This window comes from Neophocaena asiaeorientalis, unplaced genomic scaffold (assembly GCF_003031525.2).
Source record: "Neophocaena asiaeorientalis asiaeorientalis breed wild unplaced genomic scaffold, Neophocaena_asiaeorientalis_V1.1 scaffold198, whole genome shotgun sequence".
Lineage (NCBI taxonomy): Eukaryota > Metazoa > Chordata > Mammalia > Artiodactyla > Phocoenidae > Neophocaena > Neophocaena asiaeorientalis.
In genome coordinates this window covers 2770793-2792858 of record NW_020175221.1, presented here as the reverse complement: position 1 = coordinate 2792858, position 22066 = coordinate 2770793, and the positions used below count along the sequence as shown (strand labels likewise).

The window sequence follows — 22066 nt, the reverse complement described above, 5'->3', positions numbered from 1 at the left end:
AAGCTTCAGCAGATATCTGTAGACAGTGACCAGAAGAAACTGGAAGTGAATTCGGCAAAATGCTAGGTCAAGACAACGAAAACACTGCAAATCAAAAAGAAATTTGAGATATTAAATTTTAGAAAAGTATAGGCTGAAAAATAACATGTGAGCTTATAAGTAAGACCTAAAAAGTGCCCATAAAAATATAAAACAGTGCTCATTAGGAGACAATAAGACATCTTAGCGAGGAGCCTGGGCTGTGCAGTCAGAAAGAGCCAGCTGTGACTGCCTATTATGTTACTACTCACAAGATGGGTAGTCTTGGGGAAATTATCCAGTCTTAACTGAGTCTCTGTTTCCTGAGCTGTAAATGGATATAAACTCCATAATAGCGGATATAAGCATTTAATAGGAAACTAGACATACCTAAAGGGAAAAGTGCTGAAAAGGAAGGAAGACTGAAGAAATTATCCATAATGCAGCACAGAAAGACAAACTATGGAAGCTAGAGGTTAAAACAGAAGATGGAAAAGATCTAAAATAGTTTAATTAGAGATTCAAAAACAGAGTTGAGATTGTGACAAAGGCAATATTTAAAGTGACAAAAGACTTCAATCCTCTTAAGAGGCCCCACAAATCCCAAGTAGAATAATTGTTTAAAAAGCACATCATGTAAATTAGATACAGCATCATGAACTGCAGACCACCCAAGACAATGAGAAAATCTGAAAAAGCAGCCTGCCAAAAAAAGATACATTATCTGCAGAGCAATGACAATTAGAGTGGCAGTTGACTTCTCACGTAACAACAGAAACCAGCTAACAAAGGAATGATAACTACAATGTACGGAAATAAAACAACTATCAACCTAGAATTCTACATGCAGCAGAAATACCTTTAAAGAACGAGGGCATTCTTTATACTGAATGTACACTTAAAAATGGTTAAAATGGGGCTTCCCTGGTGGCACAGTGGTTGAGAGTCCACCTGCCGATGCAGGGGACATGGGTTCGTGCCCCAGTCCGGGAAGATCCCACATGCCGCAGAGCGGCTGGGCCCGTGAGCCATGGCCACTGAGCCTGAGCGTCCGGAGCCTGTGCTCCGCAATGGGAGAGGCCACAACAGTGAGAGGCCCACGTACCCCCCCCAAAAAAAGGTTAAAATGGCCAATTTTACGTTATATATAGTTTACCACAACTTAAAAAAATTTTAAATGTCACATACCAAAAACCATTTAATTATGGTGCTAACCACACTTTAAAGGGGTTAATTGTATGGTGTGTGAATTCTATCACAATGAAGCTGTTTTAAAAAAGAATAATAGCAAAATAAAATGTTTTCAGACTAACAAAAACCAACAAACCCTTACTAAAGATAAATTCTAAAGAATGTACTTTCAGAAGGAAAAAAAGTGGTAAAGTATGTAGATAAGCCTATTAAACAAGGACTGTACGTAATAACACGTTATGAGGCTTTAAAACAACAAAAATAAATATATTACAACAATAATATCTAATTTGGGAGGGTGTTCTTAGTGTTTTCAACTCCCAGAAGAGTCTGAGGAGGGTTAAAAGGTAATGACTAACTTTAAACTTTGATAAATTAGTATGCAAGATGTAATTTCTAGGGATCCAATAAGATTAGAAACAGAGTGTCTAAGTTTCAAATTAGTAGAAGAAAACATGAAATTATTTTTTAGCTCCAAACAAAGGCAAGGAAGTAGAGACAAAGTGTTAGAAAATTCAACAAAGACTTATACCAAAATATAATTATATGAAATACAATTTGTCTAAATGTTACAATTAAAAATAAAGATTATCAAGTTGGCTTCTTAAAAAAAATATTCCAACTGTATACTGTTTATAAGGTACAAAACTAAAATATAAGAATGCACAAAGATTGCAAACAAATGCATCACTAAAGATAAGGAGTGACCTTTCACAATGGTTTAAAAAAAAGCAAAAGAGGGAAGGATGCAGGGATGTAGGGAAGAAAGAAGTATAAACTGTATTGTATCTATTGCTTCATAATAAATCACCCTAGATTAAATGGCTTAAAGCAACAAACATTATCTCATATTTTCTGTGGGTCCAGAATTCAGAAACAGTTTAGCTGAATCTCTCACAGGCTGCAATCAAGGTGTCAGCTAAGGCTACCTTTATCTCAAGGCTCAACTAAGGGAGAATCCACTTCCAACATCTCTCACGTCAGGACTTCCCTGGTAGTCCAGTGGTTAAGACTCCACACTTCCACTCCAGGGGGCGCGGGGTGGATCCCTGGTCAGGGGTGCAGCCCAAAAAAATCAAAACCAAAACAACATCACTCACATGGCTGTTGGCAGGCGTCAGTAGATCCACTTCCAAGATCACTCATACCGCTGTTGGCAGGCCTTCTGTCCTCACTGGCTATTCAGCAGAGATGTCAGTTCCTTGCCTGAGGGGCCTCTCCATAGGGCAGCTCACAAGAGGGAAGCTGGCTTCCCTCAGAGGAAGCCCGGGAGAGAACAAGAGAGAGGGCCAGCAAGATGGAAGCCAGAGTCTTTGTGATCTAATCTCAAAAGTGATATCCCATCCCTTTTGCCATATTCTACTTGTTAAAACTGTGTCATGAGATCCAAGGTCACACACTCAAGGAGAGGAGATTACACAAGGGCATAAACACCAAAAGGCAGGGATCACTGGGGACATTTTAGATGCTGTCAACCACAGAAATGAAAAACAAAAAGTGTCATTGTTTGCTTATGATGTGGTGAATGCAGAAGAATCACACTAGAGTGAATGGGGAAGTCTAGCAAGCTTGTTGGGTACAAAAATCTGGACACAAAAATCAGTTTATACTATATATAAGCAACAAACAGAAAATGGAAATTTAAAAATAACCCCATTGGACTTCCCTGGTGGCACAGTGGTTAAGAATCTGCCTACCAGTGCAAGGGACAAGGGTTCGAGCCCTGGTCCAGGAAGATCCCACATGCCATGGAGCAACTAAGCCCGTGTGCCACAACTACTGAGCCTGCGCTCTAGAGCTCGTGAGCCACAACTACTGAGCCCGCATGCCACAACTACTGAAGCCTGTGCGCCTAGAGCCCACGCTCGGCAACAAGAGAAGCCACCGCAATGAGAAGCCCACGCACGGCAATGAAGACCCAATGCAGCCAAAACTTAAATAAATAAAAATTTAAAAATATATATATATATAGAAAAAAATAAATAACCACTTACCATAGGAGCAAACAGTTAAATAATAACTGTTGAAGCTAGGGTTGGGTACTATTATCTTTACCTTTTCATATATTTGAAAATTTTGGGACTTTCCTGGTGGTCCAGTGGTTAAGACTCTGTGCTTCCACTGCAAGGGGCACAGGTTCAATCCCTGGTCAGGGAAGTTCCGCATGCCATGCAGTGCAGCCAAAAAAAAAAAGAAAAATTTGATATTAACTTTTTTTTTAAGTATCAAATATCTGGAAACAAATCTAACAAAAGATTTGCAAATGTTTACAGAGAAATTTAAATTTTTTTCTCATTTATTCTAAACAAATGGAGGGATAATGCATGTCCACGGACTAGAAGACTCAATATCATACAGACTGCAATTCTCCACATAGAGTTATAAGTTCAATACAATCAAAATCAAAATGCCAACTGTGTGTGTGTGTGTGTGTGTGTGTGTGTGTAGCCTAACAAGCTGATATTAAAATTTGAACAAAAGTGAAAAAAGTCCCAAAAAATGTGGGAAAAGTCTTCAGCCATATTAATAACACAAAGTAAAACCATAATGAGATGCCATTATACATCCACCACACTGACAATTCAAACTGCCAATAGCAAGTTTTGGTGAGGATTGTAAGTAACAGGAACTCTTATACACTGCTGATGGGCTGTTAATTGGCACACCCACTTTGAAAAACTGGTTTTATCTGCTCCTCAAGTTCACATGTAGGTGGTGGTTATGTTTTATGATCTCTCCATAAGTATGTGATATTTAACAGTAAAAAAAGTAAACTTAAGGGTAAAAAAAGAAAACAGTAACATAGATTCCCAAAGGTGAGCAACAGAAGAGGAGACTCCGGAAAGTAAATTCTACCTCAGGGAACAAATAGAGCAGAAAGTAGATTTATTATTTGCTCTAAACAGAATTCCAAGGTCTAAGAATAAAATCCTGAAACACTAGAAATCTCCCATTACTTTCCACACTTGCATGATAAGGGGTACTCAAATCAATAGGAATACTTATTTCCATCTTTGAAGAGGAAGTCCACTGCAGGAGGCACTCTGCTATGAAAGAACAGAGTCGGGGTCTCAAGTGCAAGTAAAATTCAGTCCAAAGAGCAGAGCAAGCCAATTAATGAGTGCCGCTCTTAGCTTTTTGGGTAATCAGTCTCAAAAGAAGCATTCCAGCTGCTCCATAATTTAAGTGTACCACTATTTGCAAGAGGGCAGAGCAAAGCAAAAGAAATGGACAAAGCACCTCCTAAAGTCTAGTACTAAAGCCCAAAACTCACTTCTTATTTTATCATAGAAATAAATGATTGATGTGAGAACATTAGCTAAGGTGATGACGTTTAGCATCTGAAGATGCTCTCTGACTGACCTAAATATATATATTCTTTTTCTTTAATTTTATCTATTTATTTTATTTATTTTTGGCCGTGTTGGGTCTGAGTTGCCACACGCAGGATCTTCGTTGAGGCATGTGGGATCTTTCATTGCGGTGTGTGGTCTCTTCATTGTGGTACGCGGGCTTCTCTCTAGTTGTGGCTCACAGGTTCCAGAGCGCATCGTCTCTGTAGTTGTGGCACGCGGGCTTAGTTTCCCTGCGGCATGTGGGATCTTAGTTCCCTGACCAGGGATTGAACTCACGTCCCCTGCATTGTAAGGCGGATTCTTTACCAATGGACCACCAGGGAACTCCCTGACCTAAATAAATGCCAAAAAAGAAACACCATGTACAGTATTAAAAAGAACAGTATTTATTTACATTCCATTTACTTTCAAAAGGATGAGGAGCTGGGGAAAATATATTGATACTTATGAAGGAAGTAGTCTCATTTTACTTAACCCATTTGTGTTTTTCATGAAACAACAAAGATTTGACTTAGAATCACAGGACTAATGAGACCAAAAGAATTTATCCAGTTCAATTTTCCATCTTTAGCCAAGACTGAAATTATACCACTGCAGGCAGATGAAAATCTACTTCACTTACAAGTAAACACCAACTAATACATACATCATAAAAGAACTAGCTTTCATAAAATCTGTCATAGCACCCAACAGACCTGCAATAAAAGACACAGCCATTGTAGTAAAGAACATTAAGAATCTTTGTGCAACAGTGAAAAACAATTTATACAGCAGAAATCACAATTGGCTATTAGGTCAATAGCATCACAGTAACAGGACCCAGTGTCGTTCTTATTCAAACATATACACTATTTTTCAGTCTTGGTTATCACAAAGACATCAGTATCTAGGATGTACACACAAATATTTTATAAACACCATAGGAAACAACAAATAAAAAAATGAAAATACCCTTACATTTTGTAACAAATTAAAAACATTAACTTTACCACTATATATTTGTCTCATTATTTTTAATTGGTTTGTACACTTTAAAAACAGCATTGAGTTTTATAAAAATACTGATAATGGCTCAACATTTTTTGAAGTCAGGAAATCTTTATAATTCAGTAGTCTGTGGTTTACGTGCTTCTTTCTTCCACCACCATACTCCTCTAACCACCTATTTACTCAAAAGCAACAGCAACAACAGAGGTCTTTAACAGCTATCCAAGTATTACATACGAAAACTTCTAGTTCTTTGAAATGGTTGGAAGGGGTTTTTTAGTGCCCACATCAGCAGCTGTGGTTTTGCTTTAGGTTTTTCAGGAAACAGAAGTGCTTCACTTTCTGGTGTAGGAAATCGTTCTTGGTAGACTTCAGGATAGGACTTTTGAAACTAAAAATAAAAAAAAAAAGGATCCAAGAAGTGTCAAAAAACAAATGAAAGTCAATAAAATTGGGGACTGTAATTTTTGTTTGTTTGTTTTTGTTTTATTTTTTTTGGCGGTACGCGGGCCTCTCCCGTTGCGGAGCACAGACTCCGGACACGCAGGCTCATCGGCCATGGCTCACAGGCCCAGCCGCTCCGCAGCACGTGGGATATTCCCCAACCGGGGCACGAACCCGTGTCCCCTGCATCGGCAGGCAGACTCTCAACCACTGCGCCACCAGGGAAGCCCTGGGCACTGTAATTTTAAAATAAGTTTCTGATGCAATACTTCCCTATTTTTGTTTTGTTTTAGTGTTTACTGCTTTCCATCAGAAAAGAAAATAAGAAGAAAACAGATCACAAGTTCACTTCAACACAAATCCATTTCTTTTTGTTAAATCATTGGATTGCACTTTCAATAGATCGGATTCATCTTTAATTTGATCTAATCTTCCAAAAAACTCACTTTAGTCATACTTCTTTAAATTTCTCCCCTGCCAACTATAAACACACCTCCCTTCTAAAATATTCACAAGTAATTCTGACTTACATTCTACACAGTCAAAGAAAATCTGGGCCCAACAACATTTCCCCATCTCCCTGCTTCCCCAGCTTAGCTCCACCTGCTTCTACCCAAATGGAAGAGAAAACATGCTGGTATACATTACTTTACAAAAAGCTTACAGAGAAGCAATATGTTTTTCCTTTGATCGTCACCACTGAACTCTTCTCCAAAATTACTCTGAGAAGAACAGGATGGGAATCTAGAACCTTTGTGCTTTGTGTATAATCTTAGGTGGTGTGATCAGAAATCAAGCTATGCAGGATTCAGTCTTTAAAAATAAACACCATTCACTTGCTCTTGAATCAATACTTTAAAAATGATCAAGGTAGGACCTGTGTGGAAGGGGAGAGGCAGCACCTCTAAAGGAGGACCTCTGGAGCATGGAGTTCCGGAGTTCGGAGCCGCGTGGGTGACAGGGTCTTGATGCTCTGGTCGGGTGTCAGGCCTGAGCCTCTGAGGTAGAAGAGCCAAGTTCAGGACATTGGTCCACCAGAGACCTCCCAGCCCCACATAATATCAAATGGCAAAAGCTCTCCCAGAGATCTCCATCTCAATGTTAAGACCCAGCTCCACTCAATGACCAGCAAGCTACAGTGCTGGACACCCTATTCCAAACAACTAGCAAGACAGGAACACAACCCCACTCATTAGCAGAGAGGCTGCCTAAAATCATAATAAGGTCACAGACACCGCAAAACACACAACCGGACACAGTCCTGTCCACCAGAAAAACAAGATTCAGCCTCATCCACCAGAAAACAGGCACCAGTCCCCTCCACCAGGAAGCCTACACAACCCACTGAACCAACCTTATTCAATGAGAGCAGACACCAAAAACAATGGGAACTGAGAACGTGCAGCCTGCTAAAAGAAGACCCCAAACGTAGTAAGTTACACAAAATGAGAAGACAGAGAAATACACAGATGCTCCAGATGAAGGAGCAAGGTAAAAACCCACCAGACTAAACAAATGAAGAGGAAATAGGCAGTCTACCTGAAAAATAATTCAGAGTAATGATAGTAAAGATGATCCAAAATCGTGGAAATAGAATGGATAATAAGGAAACACAAGCTTTAAATGATACATTAAACAAGATGGACTCAATTGATATTTATAGGACATTCCATCCAAAAACAACAGAATACACTTTCTTCTAAGATATACAGATTGCCAACAAACACATGAAAGGATGCTCAACGTCACTGATCATTAGAGAACCGCAAATCAAAACTACAATGAAGTATCACCTCACACCGGCCAGAATGGCTATCATCAAAATATCTACAAACAATAAATGCTGGAGAGAGTGTGGAGAAAATGCAACCCTCTTTCTTGCATTGTTGGTAGGAATGTAAATTGACACAGCCACTATGGAGAGCAGTATGGAGGTTCCTTAAAAAACTGAAAATAAAACTACCATATGACCCAACAATCCCACTAGTGGGCATATACCCTGAGAAAACCATAGTTCAAAAAGAGTCATGTACCACAATGTTCACTGCAGCTCTATTTACAACTTCCAGGACATGGACGCAACCTAAGTGTCCATCGACAGATGAATGGATAAAGAAGATGTGGCACGTATATACAATGGAATATCGCTCAACCATAAAAAGAAAGGAAATTGAGTTATTTGTAGTGAAGTGGGTGGACCCAGACTCTGTCATACAGAGTGGTAACTCAGAAAGAGAAAAACAAATACTGTATGCCAATACATACACATGGAATCTAAAAAAAAAAAAAAAAATGCTTCTGAAGAACCTAGAGGCGACAGGAATAAATGCGCAGATGTAGAGCATGGACTTGAGGACACAAGGAGGGGGAAGGGTAAGCTGGGACGAAGTGAGAGAGTAGCATGGACATATATACACTACCAAATGTAAAATAGATAGCTAGTGGGAAGCAGCCGCATAGCACAGGGAGATCAGCTATGTGCTTTGTGACCACCTAGAGGGGTGGGATTGGGAGGGTGGGAGGGAGACGCAAGAGGGAGGGGATATGGGGATATATGTATTTGTTATACAGCAGAAACCAACACACCATTGTAAAGCAATTACATTCCAATAAAGATGTTACAAAAAAAAAAAGATGTTAAAAACCATTTTAAAAAAAGAAAGAAAGCTGGGGAGTGTGTTGAATAAAAGAGACTTATGAGACAAAAACAAAAGCAAACAAAAGAAAAAGATCAAGGTATGTATACCTGAAACTAACACAACATTGTAAATCAATTACACTTCAAGTTTTAAAAAAGATCAAGTTAAACCTATGCTGAGTTGAAAACTCTTCTCTGAAACCCTAAGCTGTGTTGTTTAACGAGAACTAAAAACTTTTAGTGATGCCTGCAGCAAGAAACCAATTTGATAGGGGCTATGTAAAACCAAAGACTCTTAAATTCTGGACATTTTACACTTGTGAATTCAGTCTGATTTGCCTTTCAAAAAAATCCAAAGAAACTGTTCTCATTTGACAGCTTCTCTGAATTTAAAGTAACTGCTCCACTAACTCACATCATACCACATATCAAAACCAAGGACAAATATTAGAGAATAGCTTCATAAATGAAGAGCTCAATAATGGTAAAAGATTTACATTGGAGAATAAAGACCTGGAAAACTGACCATATTTGTGTAAATTAATATATGAAATAAATAATTTACTTTCAAAACTGCTCTGTCTCAGAAGATGAGATTCGTATGAAACCTATTAAAATAGAGAATAAAAAGGAAACAAAACAACATAAGAACGGTAGGGAGAAGAAATGACTTATGAAGAATATCCTTTTTACCTGCTTCAATTTTTTCTTCTTTTCTTTACTGGAGAGTTTGGTATCTGTGATGACTTCCTCCAACAATGCTGCCAGAGGTTCCTGAGAGCCGTATACTCTTTGGTATTCAAATTCCTCTGGGCTAATTTGACGGCAAAATGATGGAGCAGACAAAGTGATATCCATATCAGCTCCTGGATATTTTATCTGGGGCAAAGGGATTATTAGTGAAAGCGCATTTTCAAATAAATTTCAAGAATTAATTCAGACCGTAGATCTCCTAGTAGGAATGATATGACATTCAATTTGACTGGGAAAAACTATAATGAAAAGTAAAAAGTGTTTCCATAACTTCAAAAAAAAATTCACGTAAAGCCACAGTGTTGCATATAAGTTTTTGCCTTTTTAAACCCCAAAGCCGTTTTCATAAACAAAAAACGTTGTGCTCTCTTCTAATAAGATCTGAAATTTACACACAAACTGAACATTTTGCCTAGAATGATTCCAAACACACACGATGAACTATGTAGGTTCTTCCCACATCTGGAGAGTCTGTTCCTCCCTCCCTTGGGCACTGACAAAAGTACAAGTTTAGCTCAGCTGCTGTGTAGAGGGAAGTACTGCACCCATCTCCAAACATGTTCATAGCATGAAACTAGTGAAAACAAATATGCAGACACTACAGGGCAAAAGGCAGAAGGGTGAAATAAGAGGGAAAAAGGTACCAAGATCTATAAATAAAAGCATCCATTAAAAATACTTAATTTCCTCCAAATCAAAACTACAATGAGATATCACCTCACACCAGTCAGAATGGCCATCATCAAAAAAATCCACAAACAATAAATGCTGGAGAGGGTGTGGAAAGAAGGGAACCCTCCTACACTCTTGGTGGGAATGTAAATTAGTACAGCCACCTTCACAGCATGAAGGTTCCTCAAAAAACTAAAAATAGAGCTACCACATGACCATGCAATCCCACTCCTGGGCATATATCCGGAGAAAAACATGGTCCGACAGGATACATGCACACCAATGTTCATTGCAGTACTGTTTACAATAGGCAAGACATGGAAACAACCTAAATGTCCATCGACAGAGGAATGGATAAAGAAGATATGGTACATATATACAATGAAATATTAATCAGCCATTAAAAAGAATGAAATAATGCCATCGGCAGCAACATGGTTGGACCTAGAGATTGTCATACTGAGTGAAGTAAGTCAGACAGAGAAAGAAATATCATAGATATGGTTTATATAGTGCAATCTAAAAAGAAATGATACAAATGAACTTATTTACAAAACAGAAACAGACTCACAGACTTAAAGAATGAACTTACGGTTACCAAGGGGCAAGTGTGGGGGGAAGGGATAGTTAGGGAGTTTGGGATTCATGTATACACACTGCCATAGTTAAAATGGATAACCAACAAGGACCCCACTGTATAGCACAGGGAGCTCTGCTCAATGTTATGTGCAGCCTGGATGGGAGGGAAGTTTGGGGGAGAAAGGATACATGCATATGTATGGTTGAGTCGCTTTGCTGTGTACCTGAAAACTGTCAAAACATTGTTAATCGCTATATTCCAATATAAATTAAAAAGTTAAAAAAATTTTTCAGAGTCCAAGACGTTCATCTTCTCAAAAATATAGCACCTACTGTTCTTCTGCACTGGATAAAATTACTACCATTATATTCATGTCTTTGGTTTAAGATTTTTTTTTTCCAGAAGCCACAGTTAAAAATAAATGTGTTAAGAGAATACAGAAGAGGAACCAAGATGGCGGAGTAGAAGGACGTGCTCTCACTCCCTCTTCTGAGGACACCAGAATCACAACGAGCTGCTGGACAATCAATGACAGGAAGACACTGGAACTCACCAAAAAAGATACTCCACATCCAAAGACAAAGGAGAAGCCACAATGAGATGGTAGGAGGGGCGCAATCACAGTAAAATCAAATCCCATAAATGGTGGGTGGGTGAATCACAGACTGGAGAACACTTACAACACAGAAGTCCACCCAGTGGAGTGAAGGTTCTGAGCCCCACATCAGGCTTCCCAACCTGGGGGTCCGGAAACAGGAGGAGGAATTGCTAGAGAATCAGACTTTGAAGCCAAGTGGGATTTGATTGCAGGCCTTCGACAGGACAGGGGGAAACAGAGACTCAACTCTCGGAGGCCACACACAAAGTAGTGTGTGCATCAGGACCCAGGGGAAGGAGCAGTGACCCCAGGGGAGACTGAACCAGACCTACCTGCTAGTGTTGGAGGGTCTCCTGCAGAGGCGGGGTTGGCCGTGGCTCACCGTAGGGACAAGGAAACTGGCAGCAGAAGTTCTGGGACATGCTCCTTGGCGTGAGCCGTCCCAGAGTCTGCTATTAGCCCCACCAAAGAGCTGGGGAAGGCTCCAGTGTTGGGTTGCCTCAGGCCAAACAACCAACAGGGAGGTAACCCAGCACCACCCATCAGCAATCAAGCAGATTAAAGTTTTACTGAGCTCTGCCCACCACCAGACCCTCCCATCAGGAAACTTACACAAGCCTATTACATAGCCTCATCCACCAGAGGGCAGACAGCACAACCAAGAAGAACTACAATCCTGCAGCCTGTGGAACAAAAACCACGTTCACAGAAAGATAGACAAGATGAAAAGGCAGAGGGCTATGTACCAGGTGAAGGAACAAGATAAAACCCCAGAAAAACAACTAAATGAAGTGGAGATAGGCAACCTTCCAGAAAAAGAATTCAGAATAATGACAGTGAAGATGATCCAGGACCACAGAAAGAGAATGGAGGCAAAGATTGAGAAGATGCAAGAAATGTTTAACAAAGACCTAGAAAAATTAAACAACGGACAGAGATGAACAATACAATAACTGAAATAAAAACTATACTAGAAGGAATCAATAGCAGAAAAACTGAGGCAGAAGAACGGGTAAGTGACCTGGAAGACAGAATGGTGGAATTCACTTCCACAGAACAGAATAAAAAAAAGAGAATGAAAACAAATGAAGAGAGCCTAAGAGACCTCTGGGACAACATTAAACGCAACAACATTCGCATTATAGGGGTCCCAGAAGGAGAAGAGAGAGAGAAAGGACCAGAGAAAATATTTGAAGAGATTATAGTCGAAAGCTTCCCTAACATGGGAAAGGAAAGAGCCACCCAAGTCCAGGAAGTGCAGAGAGTCCCATACAGGATAAACCCAAGGAGAAACACAGCAAGACACATAGTAATCAAATTGGCAAAACCTAAAGACAAAGAAAAATTATTGAAAGCAGCAAGGGAAAAATGACAAATAACATACAAGGGAACTCCCATAAGATTTCTCAGCAGAAACTCTACAAGCCAGAAGGGAGTGGGATGATATCCTTAAAGTGATGAAAGGGAAGAACCTACAACCAAGATTATTCTACCCTGCAAGGATCTCATTCAGATTCGATGGAGAAATCAAAAGCTTTACAGACAAGCAAAAGCTAAGAGAATTCAGCACCAACAAACCAGCTCTACAACAAATCCAAAAGGAACTTCTCAAAGTCAGAAACACAAGAGAAGAAAAGAACCTACAAGAACAAACCCAAAACAATTAAGAAAATAGTAAGAGGAACATATGTATCGATAATTACCTTAAAGGTGAATGGATTTAGTGCTCCAACCAAAAGACACAGGCTTGCTGAATGGATACAAAAACAAGACCCATATATATGCTGCCTACAAGAGACCCACTTCAGTCCTAGGGACACATACAGACTGAAAGTGAAGGGATGGAAAAAGATATTCCATGAAAATGGAAATCAAAAGAAACCTGGGGTAGCAATACTCATGTCAGATAAAATAGACTTTAAAATAAAGAATGTTACAAGAGACAAGGACGGACACTACATAATGATCAAGGGATCAATCCAAGAGGAAGACATAACAATAATAAATATATATGCACCCAACATAGGAGCGCCTCAATACATAAGGCAACTGCTAACAGCTCTAAAAGAGGAAATCGACAGTAACACAATAATAGTGCGGGACTTTAACACCTCACTTACACCAATGGACAGATCATCCAAAATGAAAATAAATAAGGAAACAGAAGCTTTAAATGATACAACAGACCAGATAGGTTTAATTTATATTTATAGGACATTGCATCCAAAAACAGCAGATTACACTTTCTCCTCGAATGCCCACAGAACATTCTGCAGGATAGATCACATCTTGGGTCACAAATCAAGCCTCAGTAAATTTAAGAAAACTGAAATCATATCAAGCATCTTTTCTGAACACAAGACTATGAGATTAGAAATGTGACACATGCACCCCAATGTTCATTGCAGCACTATTTACAATAGCCAGGTCATGGAAGCAACCTAAATGCCCATCGACAGACGAATGGATAAAGAAGTTGTGGTACATATAAACAATGGAATATTACTCAGCCATAAAAAGGAACGAAATGGGGTCATTTTTTGAGATGTGGATGGATCTAGAGACTGTCATACAGAGTGAAGTAAGTCAGAAAGAGAAAAACAAATACCGTATATTAACGCATGTGTGTGGCACCTAGAAAAATGGTACAGATGAACCTGTTTGCAGGGCAGAAGTTGAGACACAGATGTAGAGAAAAAACATATGGACACCAAGAGGAGAAAGCGGTGGGGGGGTGGGAATGATGGTGTGATGAACTGGGAGATTGGGATTGACATGTATACACTGATGTGTATAAAATGGATGACTGACTAATAAGAACCTGCTGTATAAAAAAATAAATAAAATTCAAAAAACAAATTCTTTTTAATAAATAAATAATTGTGTTGCCAGGAAGGGTTATTCCATGAAGAACATTCCATGCCTCAACATCAGTTTACCAGGTCACTTAGGGACAACCCAAGAGAAACAGACCAGAACCATAAGGAAAGGAGGACACACAAAACACTTAATTTGTATTTGAACCAAGAATTCTGGAAAAAGTAGAAAAGAGCCAGAATAAAAAGGTGAGGCCCAGGTAAAATGTGACCGCCAAAGCCTAGGACATGAGAAAAACACAAGATATCTATGAGCAAAGGGTATAAGAGGAAGAAGAGGGTTACAGACAAGGTCAACAGAAGGTTGGTGTCAAAAACAACGCTGACCTCACTGTTAATCTATCCCAGGGTCAGCCCTGAAACTGCTCCAAAACAATTCACCAGAACAGTCCAAGTAACACTTCATTTTCAGAAAGGTACCACCCTAAATGTGTTATGACGGAGTGGCTGAGTACCCTGTGCAAGAGAAGAGAGATCTATAGGCTTTGAGTACTGAAACAATTGTTTGGCAATTCTAATGAGTGTGTACTTCTAAGAGAGAAAATGTAACTGGACAATTGCATAGTTACTGATTTTATTCAGGGCCATCACAGCCCCACTTCACAGGTCATGCTACTCTGCGGTTAAGTTAATCATCACTCAGCCTTCTGATCTTCAGCTGTCAGTGAAAGGCTCACAGGGTTACATTCCTGCAATACAAGCCTGTGCCATGTGAATACACAAGCCCAGCAAGGATGCAAAGCAATGGAGTCACTGCTATCACTTTTCCTTACAGAAATTCAGTGAAAGTATTTCTTTTCATTTTTATGGGTTTTTTTTAAGTTTGGCTCATAAAATATCAAGGGGAGGTGGGAGATTAAAACAACAGTAATTTGTTTTTTTCACCCATTTAAATGGCAAAGGTATGTATGTTACCCAAAGTAGGCAAGGGTGTAAAGAAATGAACACTTTCTTATACCAACAATGGGAATGCAACTTGGAACAATCACTCTAAATGGAAATTTGACAATATGCAATCAATGTTTAACACACATTCATGGTCTTTGACCATGAAATGCCACTCCTAGGAATTTATTCTTAGAAAGTAATCACAGATCGACCAAAAAAAATCTAACTATAAAAATATTTACTGTTATAATGATTGTAAAATGGAAAAAAAATGGAAACAATATAAATATCAACCAAAGAAAATCATTTAAATAAATTATGGTATATTCATATTATGGAATATTATGTTACCAATCATAATGATATTGTGGAATATATAACAATAATGTTGATAATAATAACAGCAGCAGTACCAAATGAGGTACTTACTATGTGATAAACATTATTCTAAGCACTTTACATGTCTTAAGCCTTTCAATCCCCAAAATAGCCTTAGGAGGTAGCTATTAACTACTGTTATCGCGTTTTACTGATGAAAAACAGAGATGTTGGGGCAGATGCTAAAGCAGAGAGTCATTATACAACATGCCAAGGTCACATGGCTAATAAAGGGCACATCAGAAATTCAAACACCATTTAGTCTGTGCTCCTGGCCATTCTGGGTCAATCAAGAATATTTAATGATGTGGAAACTTCTTCTTGTTGTATTGTTAAGAGAAAGTAAGTTATAAAAGAGGAACAAAGGAGGGAAAGAAGGAAGGAAGGGAGGGAGAGGGGGAAATAGAAAAGACTCTTAACACTGAACATTTAGAGTTATTCTGATATTTTTTAGTGTGTTTTCTCTATTTTCCAAATTCCTTCAATAGGAAAATTTTTTATTTTAATTTTTAAACTGCACACTGAAAACAGATGGTTATTTACTTTAATGATACTTTGGCAGGTAGCAGCTCACTGGTCCTTAATTGTGGAGCCTCAAAACATGCTTAAGGGGAAAGAGGGCCGGTCATTCAGAAGGAGACAAGCAGACCTGCCTGCCTTTACCCAACGTTTCTGCTCCTGCAGCCTGACATACAAACCCCTCTGGGGGGCCCACGTGATAGTAATACATTACATTTCTTTTGCATCATTTTAATATAGTGACTGCAACGACAAAAACAATAAATACCTTTCAAAAAGTATCTGCCGTATGACATTTGTGCCACACGCTTTACAATGTAGTGTCTACTCTTTACAACAACTTCATCGAGTAGGTATTGACCATTTTAACACTTGCAGAAACTGAAATCCAGAGGGCTTAAGGGACTTGCCCAAAGCCACATAACCAGGCAAGTGGGGAGCCAGGAGTTTGGCCCAGGTCCTTATGGCTCTGAAGCCGGGTTCTTCTACCATAACATGCTTTACAGTGAGGCAGTATGGCATAGTAGTTAAGAGCACTGATTCTGGAAAACGATTTTATCAGTTTGAATCCTAGCTCTGTGACCTTGGACAAATTACTTATGCTCTCTGTGCCTCAGCTTTCTCATTCAAAAAATAGTACCTAGGTGGCAGGGCTATTATGAATCAAGACTTTATTGCATATAAATCACTTCCATCAGGAAGTATATGTAGATTCTGAACAAACCCATTTTAGGAATTTGCAACCAAAAGTATGCAGCATTGATCAACACAACAAAACCTAGTGGGCATTCCACAAATTTTCAAAGATAATAACAAACATGTGCAGTGCCTACTATGTGCCACGCCCGGTTGTAAGCACTTTGTACAAATTAACTCACTCAATCTTCAAAACAAAAAATGCCAAGAAGCCTAGCAAACTTACATAACTTTCTGCTGGCAATTTTATAGTACTGGTAATATCCCTTCCTTTACCTGGACTCTTCGCAGATGGGCCACACGCTCCTCTATGGAGGTCTGCAAGGCCAAAGGGACTTTCAGAATCTCTTGGTAATTGTCCATCAGAAACGTCACCAACCTAGCAGCTAATAAGTCATCCAAGTCCACTTCATCTTTGGAACACAAGATGCAATGGGAAAACGTCTGAACCATCTAAAAAAAAAAAAAAATAGAGGGGAGGGAGGGTGAATTTTTAAATAAACACAGATGAGGTTTTTTCACTACTCTGAACTGAGTGCCATCTAATTTGCAAAAAGCAAATGTGCCTAGTCAGTGAGAAATGGCCCACAGCACAGGGTGCACATCTCACCTGGCACCTGGCCACACCTGGTCATCTCAGATGGGCTGATCTTCTCATCAACCAGCATGAACAGAATGTGCATCACATCTCACAGAGACTTAGCAGAGATGCTTGTCTGAGCAGTTTTTAAAGGCACCCCTTTTATAGATGGTTTTAAATATATATATTTAAACAAATTCTGAAAATTATTATCACCATCACAACTTGGATCATGTAGCACTTTTTTTTTGTTTGTTTGTTTGTTTGTTTTTTTTTTGTGGTACGCGGACCTCTCACTGACGTGGCCCCTCCCGCTGCGGAGCACAGGCTCCGGACGCGCAGGCCCAGCGGCCATGGCCCACGGGCCCAGCCGCTCCGCGGCATGCGGGATCCTCCCGGACCGGGGCACGAACCCGCGTCCCCTGCATCGGCAGGCGGACTCTCAACCACTGCGCCACCAGGGAAGCCCCATGTAGCACTTTTAAGTTAAAAGTACTTTATAGCCATTTAGTCTAAAAATATCCTAATTTCATTATTGTCTTATTTCGTTCTTTTAAAAAAAAAAATTGCTAACACAATCTATGTGCCTCAACAATTAGTTTTTCCTAGTTAATTGTTATTTTCTTCAGGATTTTGTATGTACATTTGACAATCACCTTTGAACAAAACCATCAGAAGTGCATTAGGTGATGAAATACAAAAAATATTATAGCAGTTGTTTCCATAGAATTCATTTTAACTAATCCATTCTTAATGCAATCCTTTGGATGGACTATTTTTTCCTTTTCCTACTAATTTTATTGTTGACAATCTTATTTCAAAATCTATAAGCATGTAAATGAAACAAGTCAGGCACAGAAAGACAAATACTATATGATATCACTTATATATGGAAACTAAAAAATACAAGAAACTAGTGAATATAACAAAAAAGAAACAGATTCACAGATATAGTGAACAAACAAGTGGTTACCAGCGGGGAGAGTGAAGAGGGGAGGCGCATTGTATGTACATTTGACAATCACCTTTGAACAAAACCATCAGAAGTGCATTAGGTGATGAAATACAAAAAATATTATAGCAGTTGTTTCCATAGAATTCATTTTAACTAATCCATTCTTAATGCAATCCTTTGGATGGACTATTTTTTCCTTTTCCTACTAATTTTATTGTTGACAATCTTATTTCAAAATCTATAAGCATGTAAATGAAACAAGTCAGGCACAGAAAGACAAATACTATATGATATCACTTATATATGGAAACTAAAAAATACAAGAAACTAGTGAATATAACAAAAAAGAAACAGATTCACAGATATAGTGAACAAACAAGTGGTTACCAGCGGGGAGAGTGAAGAGGGGAGGCGCAATATGTGGAATCTAAAAAAATGCTACAAATGAACCTATTTACAAAACAGAAATTGAGTCACAGATGTAGAAAACAAACTTATAGTTACCAAAAGGGAAAGGGGCAGAGGGATAAATTGGGAGATTGGGATTGACATATACACACTACTACATATAAAATAGATAGCTAATAAGAACCTACTGTATAGCACCTACTGTATCTATTCAACACTCTGTAATGACCTATATGGAAATAGAACCTAAAAAAGAGTAGATATATGTACAGGCATAACTGACTCACTTTTCTGTACAGCAGAAACTAACACAACATTGTAAATCAACTATACTCCAATTAAAAAAAAAGAATTACAAATTATTATGTACAAAATAAGCTACAAGGATATGTTATACAGTACAAGAAATATAGCCAATATTTTATAACAACTATAAATGGAACGTTTAAAAATTGTAAATCACTATATTATACGCCTGCAACTTATATAATATTGTACATCAACTATAATTTTAAAAACCTATAAGCATGACATCATGTAATTCTGTTTAATAAGACTTCATTTCATCAACATACTGAAGATGATACTTTATCTTCACTCACATATACGTACAGAGGGAGAGACACACACAGAGACTTTATCTGGAGACTAGGGACCCCAGGGCATCTGTGAGTGCCTTGAAATTGTATAGAAAATTTTACACATGCATTCTTCTGGGGAATAGGTGCAAAGTTTTCTTCAGCTTTACAAAAAGGTCCATTAGCCCACCTACCCATCCACCCACCCCCCAAAAAAGGTCAAGAATCACTCTACTGGGTGCTGACTTGGCCTCTGATCTTATACCACACCTCTAAAAGTCGAACAGTGGACCCTCAGGCATACACAATGGTTCACCGACATATAGAAAGGATGTACATCCCAATGACACATCAATTTTGCTCTAAGATATTTTTTGAGGAAAATTAATAAATTTTGCTAGTAAATAATCCTAAACCTAGACCCTATTTTAAAACACATGCTGACATGACAAAGTAGAATTCAAAATTAGCCTGTTTTTAAGCAAAACAGAATATATTAAGAAATATCCTCACTCACGGACCCTTAGATCATACCCTGAAAGATACACATTCTTTCCTTCCAAGTTGTCTGGTCTAACTCTATAGTTTACTTCTTCCCTCTTTAATCCATGATATATGCTGCATCTTCTCCTACTGGCTATAGTAACAAAGGTTTTGCGACCCTTTTTGTCCTGGAGGAGAGAATGCTGTTTCTTGACACACCAGTAATCCTTTCTGTCCACGCTTCTTTCTCTCGTGTTGACAGCAGGCAGGATGCAGCAGCTATCTCTACACTCACTCTACACTCCACCCCTACTCACTCTTTACTTTTCATTATGTTCTTTAAGTCACTAAGACCAAAAGCACAATACCAGTCTGGGTGGATTCCAAGCCATGGCTCTTTAAGTGGGCCTGCCTTGTACCTTCCTCTGGTTGCCAAGCTAGTAAACTTTACTCAAGTGAATTTTAACCCCCAAACTCCAGTCCTCGTAGATGTTAGAAATCAACCTACCAGTGTTCGGGTGCCAAAGCCATCACACAGTGGTGGCATCTCCTTATTTAAGCAGATCCTTGCCATCATCCTCATCAATAGCTGTAACTTTCTTCTATTTTCAGGAGGCAGGAGGAGGCAGCAAACTTGAAATGCTTCAATGGCCATTTTCTCTTTCTGTAACAAACCTGATTTAGAAAAAAAAAAAAAGGTTTTAATCCTTTAAAAACCTATAGCCTACCTGACTCTATTATGTTCACATTTTTACAAAACATGTATTACTAAAATTATATAAAGCATATTTGCATGTGCAATTATACTGGGCTAACTGACATAGATCCACTGTCACAAATCTGCATGGAAAACACGAACCACCAACCAGCGTTGGCAAATATATAAAACAAATACAGCCATTTCCCCCTCCCACACCCTTGACAGATAAAACTAAATTTTCATAGCATTCTTTCCCTCTGAGCCAAGAGCAGTCAGGTTAAGCCTCACTTCACTCTCAACACTCTGCAAGAGGTCCAAGACAGCACGAGCAAGAACATGAACGTGCCGTCACTGCCCTGAAGCTTCCCCTTTTGTACTATTTCCTCATGAGGAGCATGGTCACCATCCTGCATGACTCTCACAGACTAAATAATAGCACCAATGCTGTTAGAGTTGTTCTGGTGCCTAATGGCTCTGCTTCTTTCTAAATAACACCTTCCTCCCACTTAAGCTAGTTTTTTCTAGCTAAGTGTGATGATTCAATCATGTTACATGTCATCCCTCCTCACCCAATAGGATTTTGCTAAAAATTAGGGTATTCTAATATTGTGCTCTCTTCAACCATACTTGTCTCTGGACACACACACCTCCAAGCCTTCTGAAGAGATGAAACTGCTTTCACCGATTTATTGGTTCATATCCAACTTTTTCAAGTTCCAACTAGTCTCTGCTTGGAGACAAAACCATCTTTTATATTCAGTAAATATTTACTGGCCATGTACGATATGCCAGGAACAATGCTAGGTCTCAGAAATATAAAAATATGCCAGGTCCCTTCCTTTAAAGAGCTTATGCACTGTGAGAAGGAGAGGCCCATAAAAAAGTAAGTAGCAAAATGTGAGAGGTGCTGCAAGAGACATGTGCAACAGGCATATTAGGGAACCTGTAAGTCACTCAATAAGACTATACCATAGGCTGTGAGTGCCCAATAGAAATGAAGCGAAAAAGGTTAGCAGAGATGAGATCTTAGAAGGCCTTGAATGCCAGACTAAGGACTTTGGGTTTGAAGGAAAAAAAGGAAAGGAGCTGGGGAATGATGAGAAAATACTCCTAGAGTTTTGGGGAAAGTTACTCGCTAAGGAGGACATTTGAGCAGAAATCTGAAGAAAATGAGAGTATGCCTGGCAGATATCACAGAGACAAATTTTCACAGTAAAGGAAATAGCAATGACAAAGATTGTGACAAGGGAGTATGTCTGGAATGTCTGAGGAACAGCAATAAGGGCAGTGTGAAGAGAGAGGGTTATGCAAGGAATATTCAAGTCAGAAACGAGGTTAGAGAGGAAGCCAAGAGCCAGATCATGTAGAACCTTGCAGACTATCATTAAGGACTCTGGGTTTCACTGTAAGTGACCCAAGAAGCCATTGAAGGATTCTGGGCAGGAGAGCCATTTGATTTGAATTATTTTTACTCTGGCAGCTGTATAGAGAATAGACTGTAAAGGGGTAACAGGGAGGGAGGAAGGAAGATTCAAGGCATGATTACAGTCTGCATGAGGTTGGAACTGGTAGCAGCTGGATCTGGTGAAGACCAATTACATTCTAGATCTATTTCTCCATGAAGTCTTTTACTTTTGCCACAAAGACTTCTATCACATTAGGCCACAAATCCCTTCTTTTACCAAATTATAAACACCTGTGGAGAGTCAAATTTCACCTTAACTTTATATGTTTCATATATATATATATATATATATATATATATATA

General features: G+C 38.9%; 1 protein-coding gene across 2 annotated transcripts in view; it reads right to left on the bottom strand.

Moving 5' to 3' along the window:
- Positions 1-5563: 5563 nt before the first annotated feature.
- The window catches only part of DEPDC1B (DEP domain containing 1B), an 87714-nt gene continuing 71211 nt past the window's right edge, over positions 5564-22066 (bottom strand). The window contains exons 8-11 of one of the 2 annotated variants that reach the window (XM_024765379.1): positions 20107-20273; positions 16871-17047; positions 9328-9513; positions 5564-5943 (exon numbers count right to left, since the gene is read on the bottom strand). In XM_024765379.1, the coding sequence (XP_024621147.1) occupies positions 5782-5943; positions 9328-9513; positions 16871-17047; positions 20107-20273 (692 nt within the window). In that variant the 3' untranslated portion in view covers positions 5564-5781. The remainder of the gene's footprint in view (positions 5944-9327; positions 9514-16870; positions 17048-20106; positions 20274-22066) is intronic. The other variant, XM_024765380.1, reaches the window with a different exon arrangement.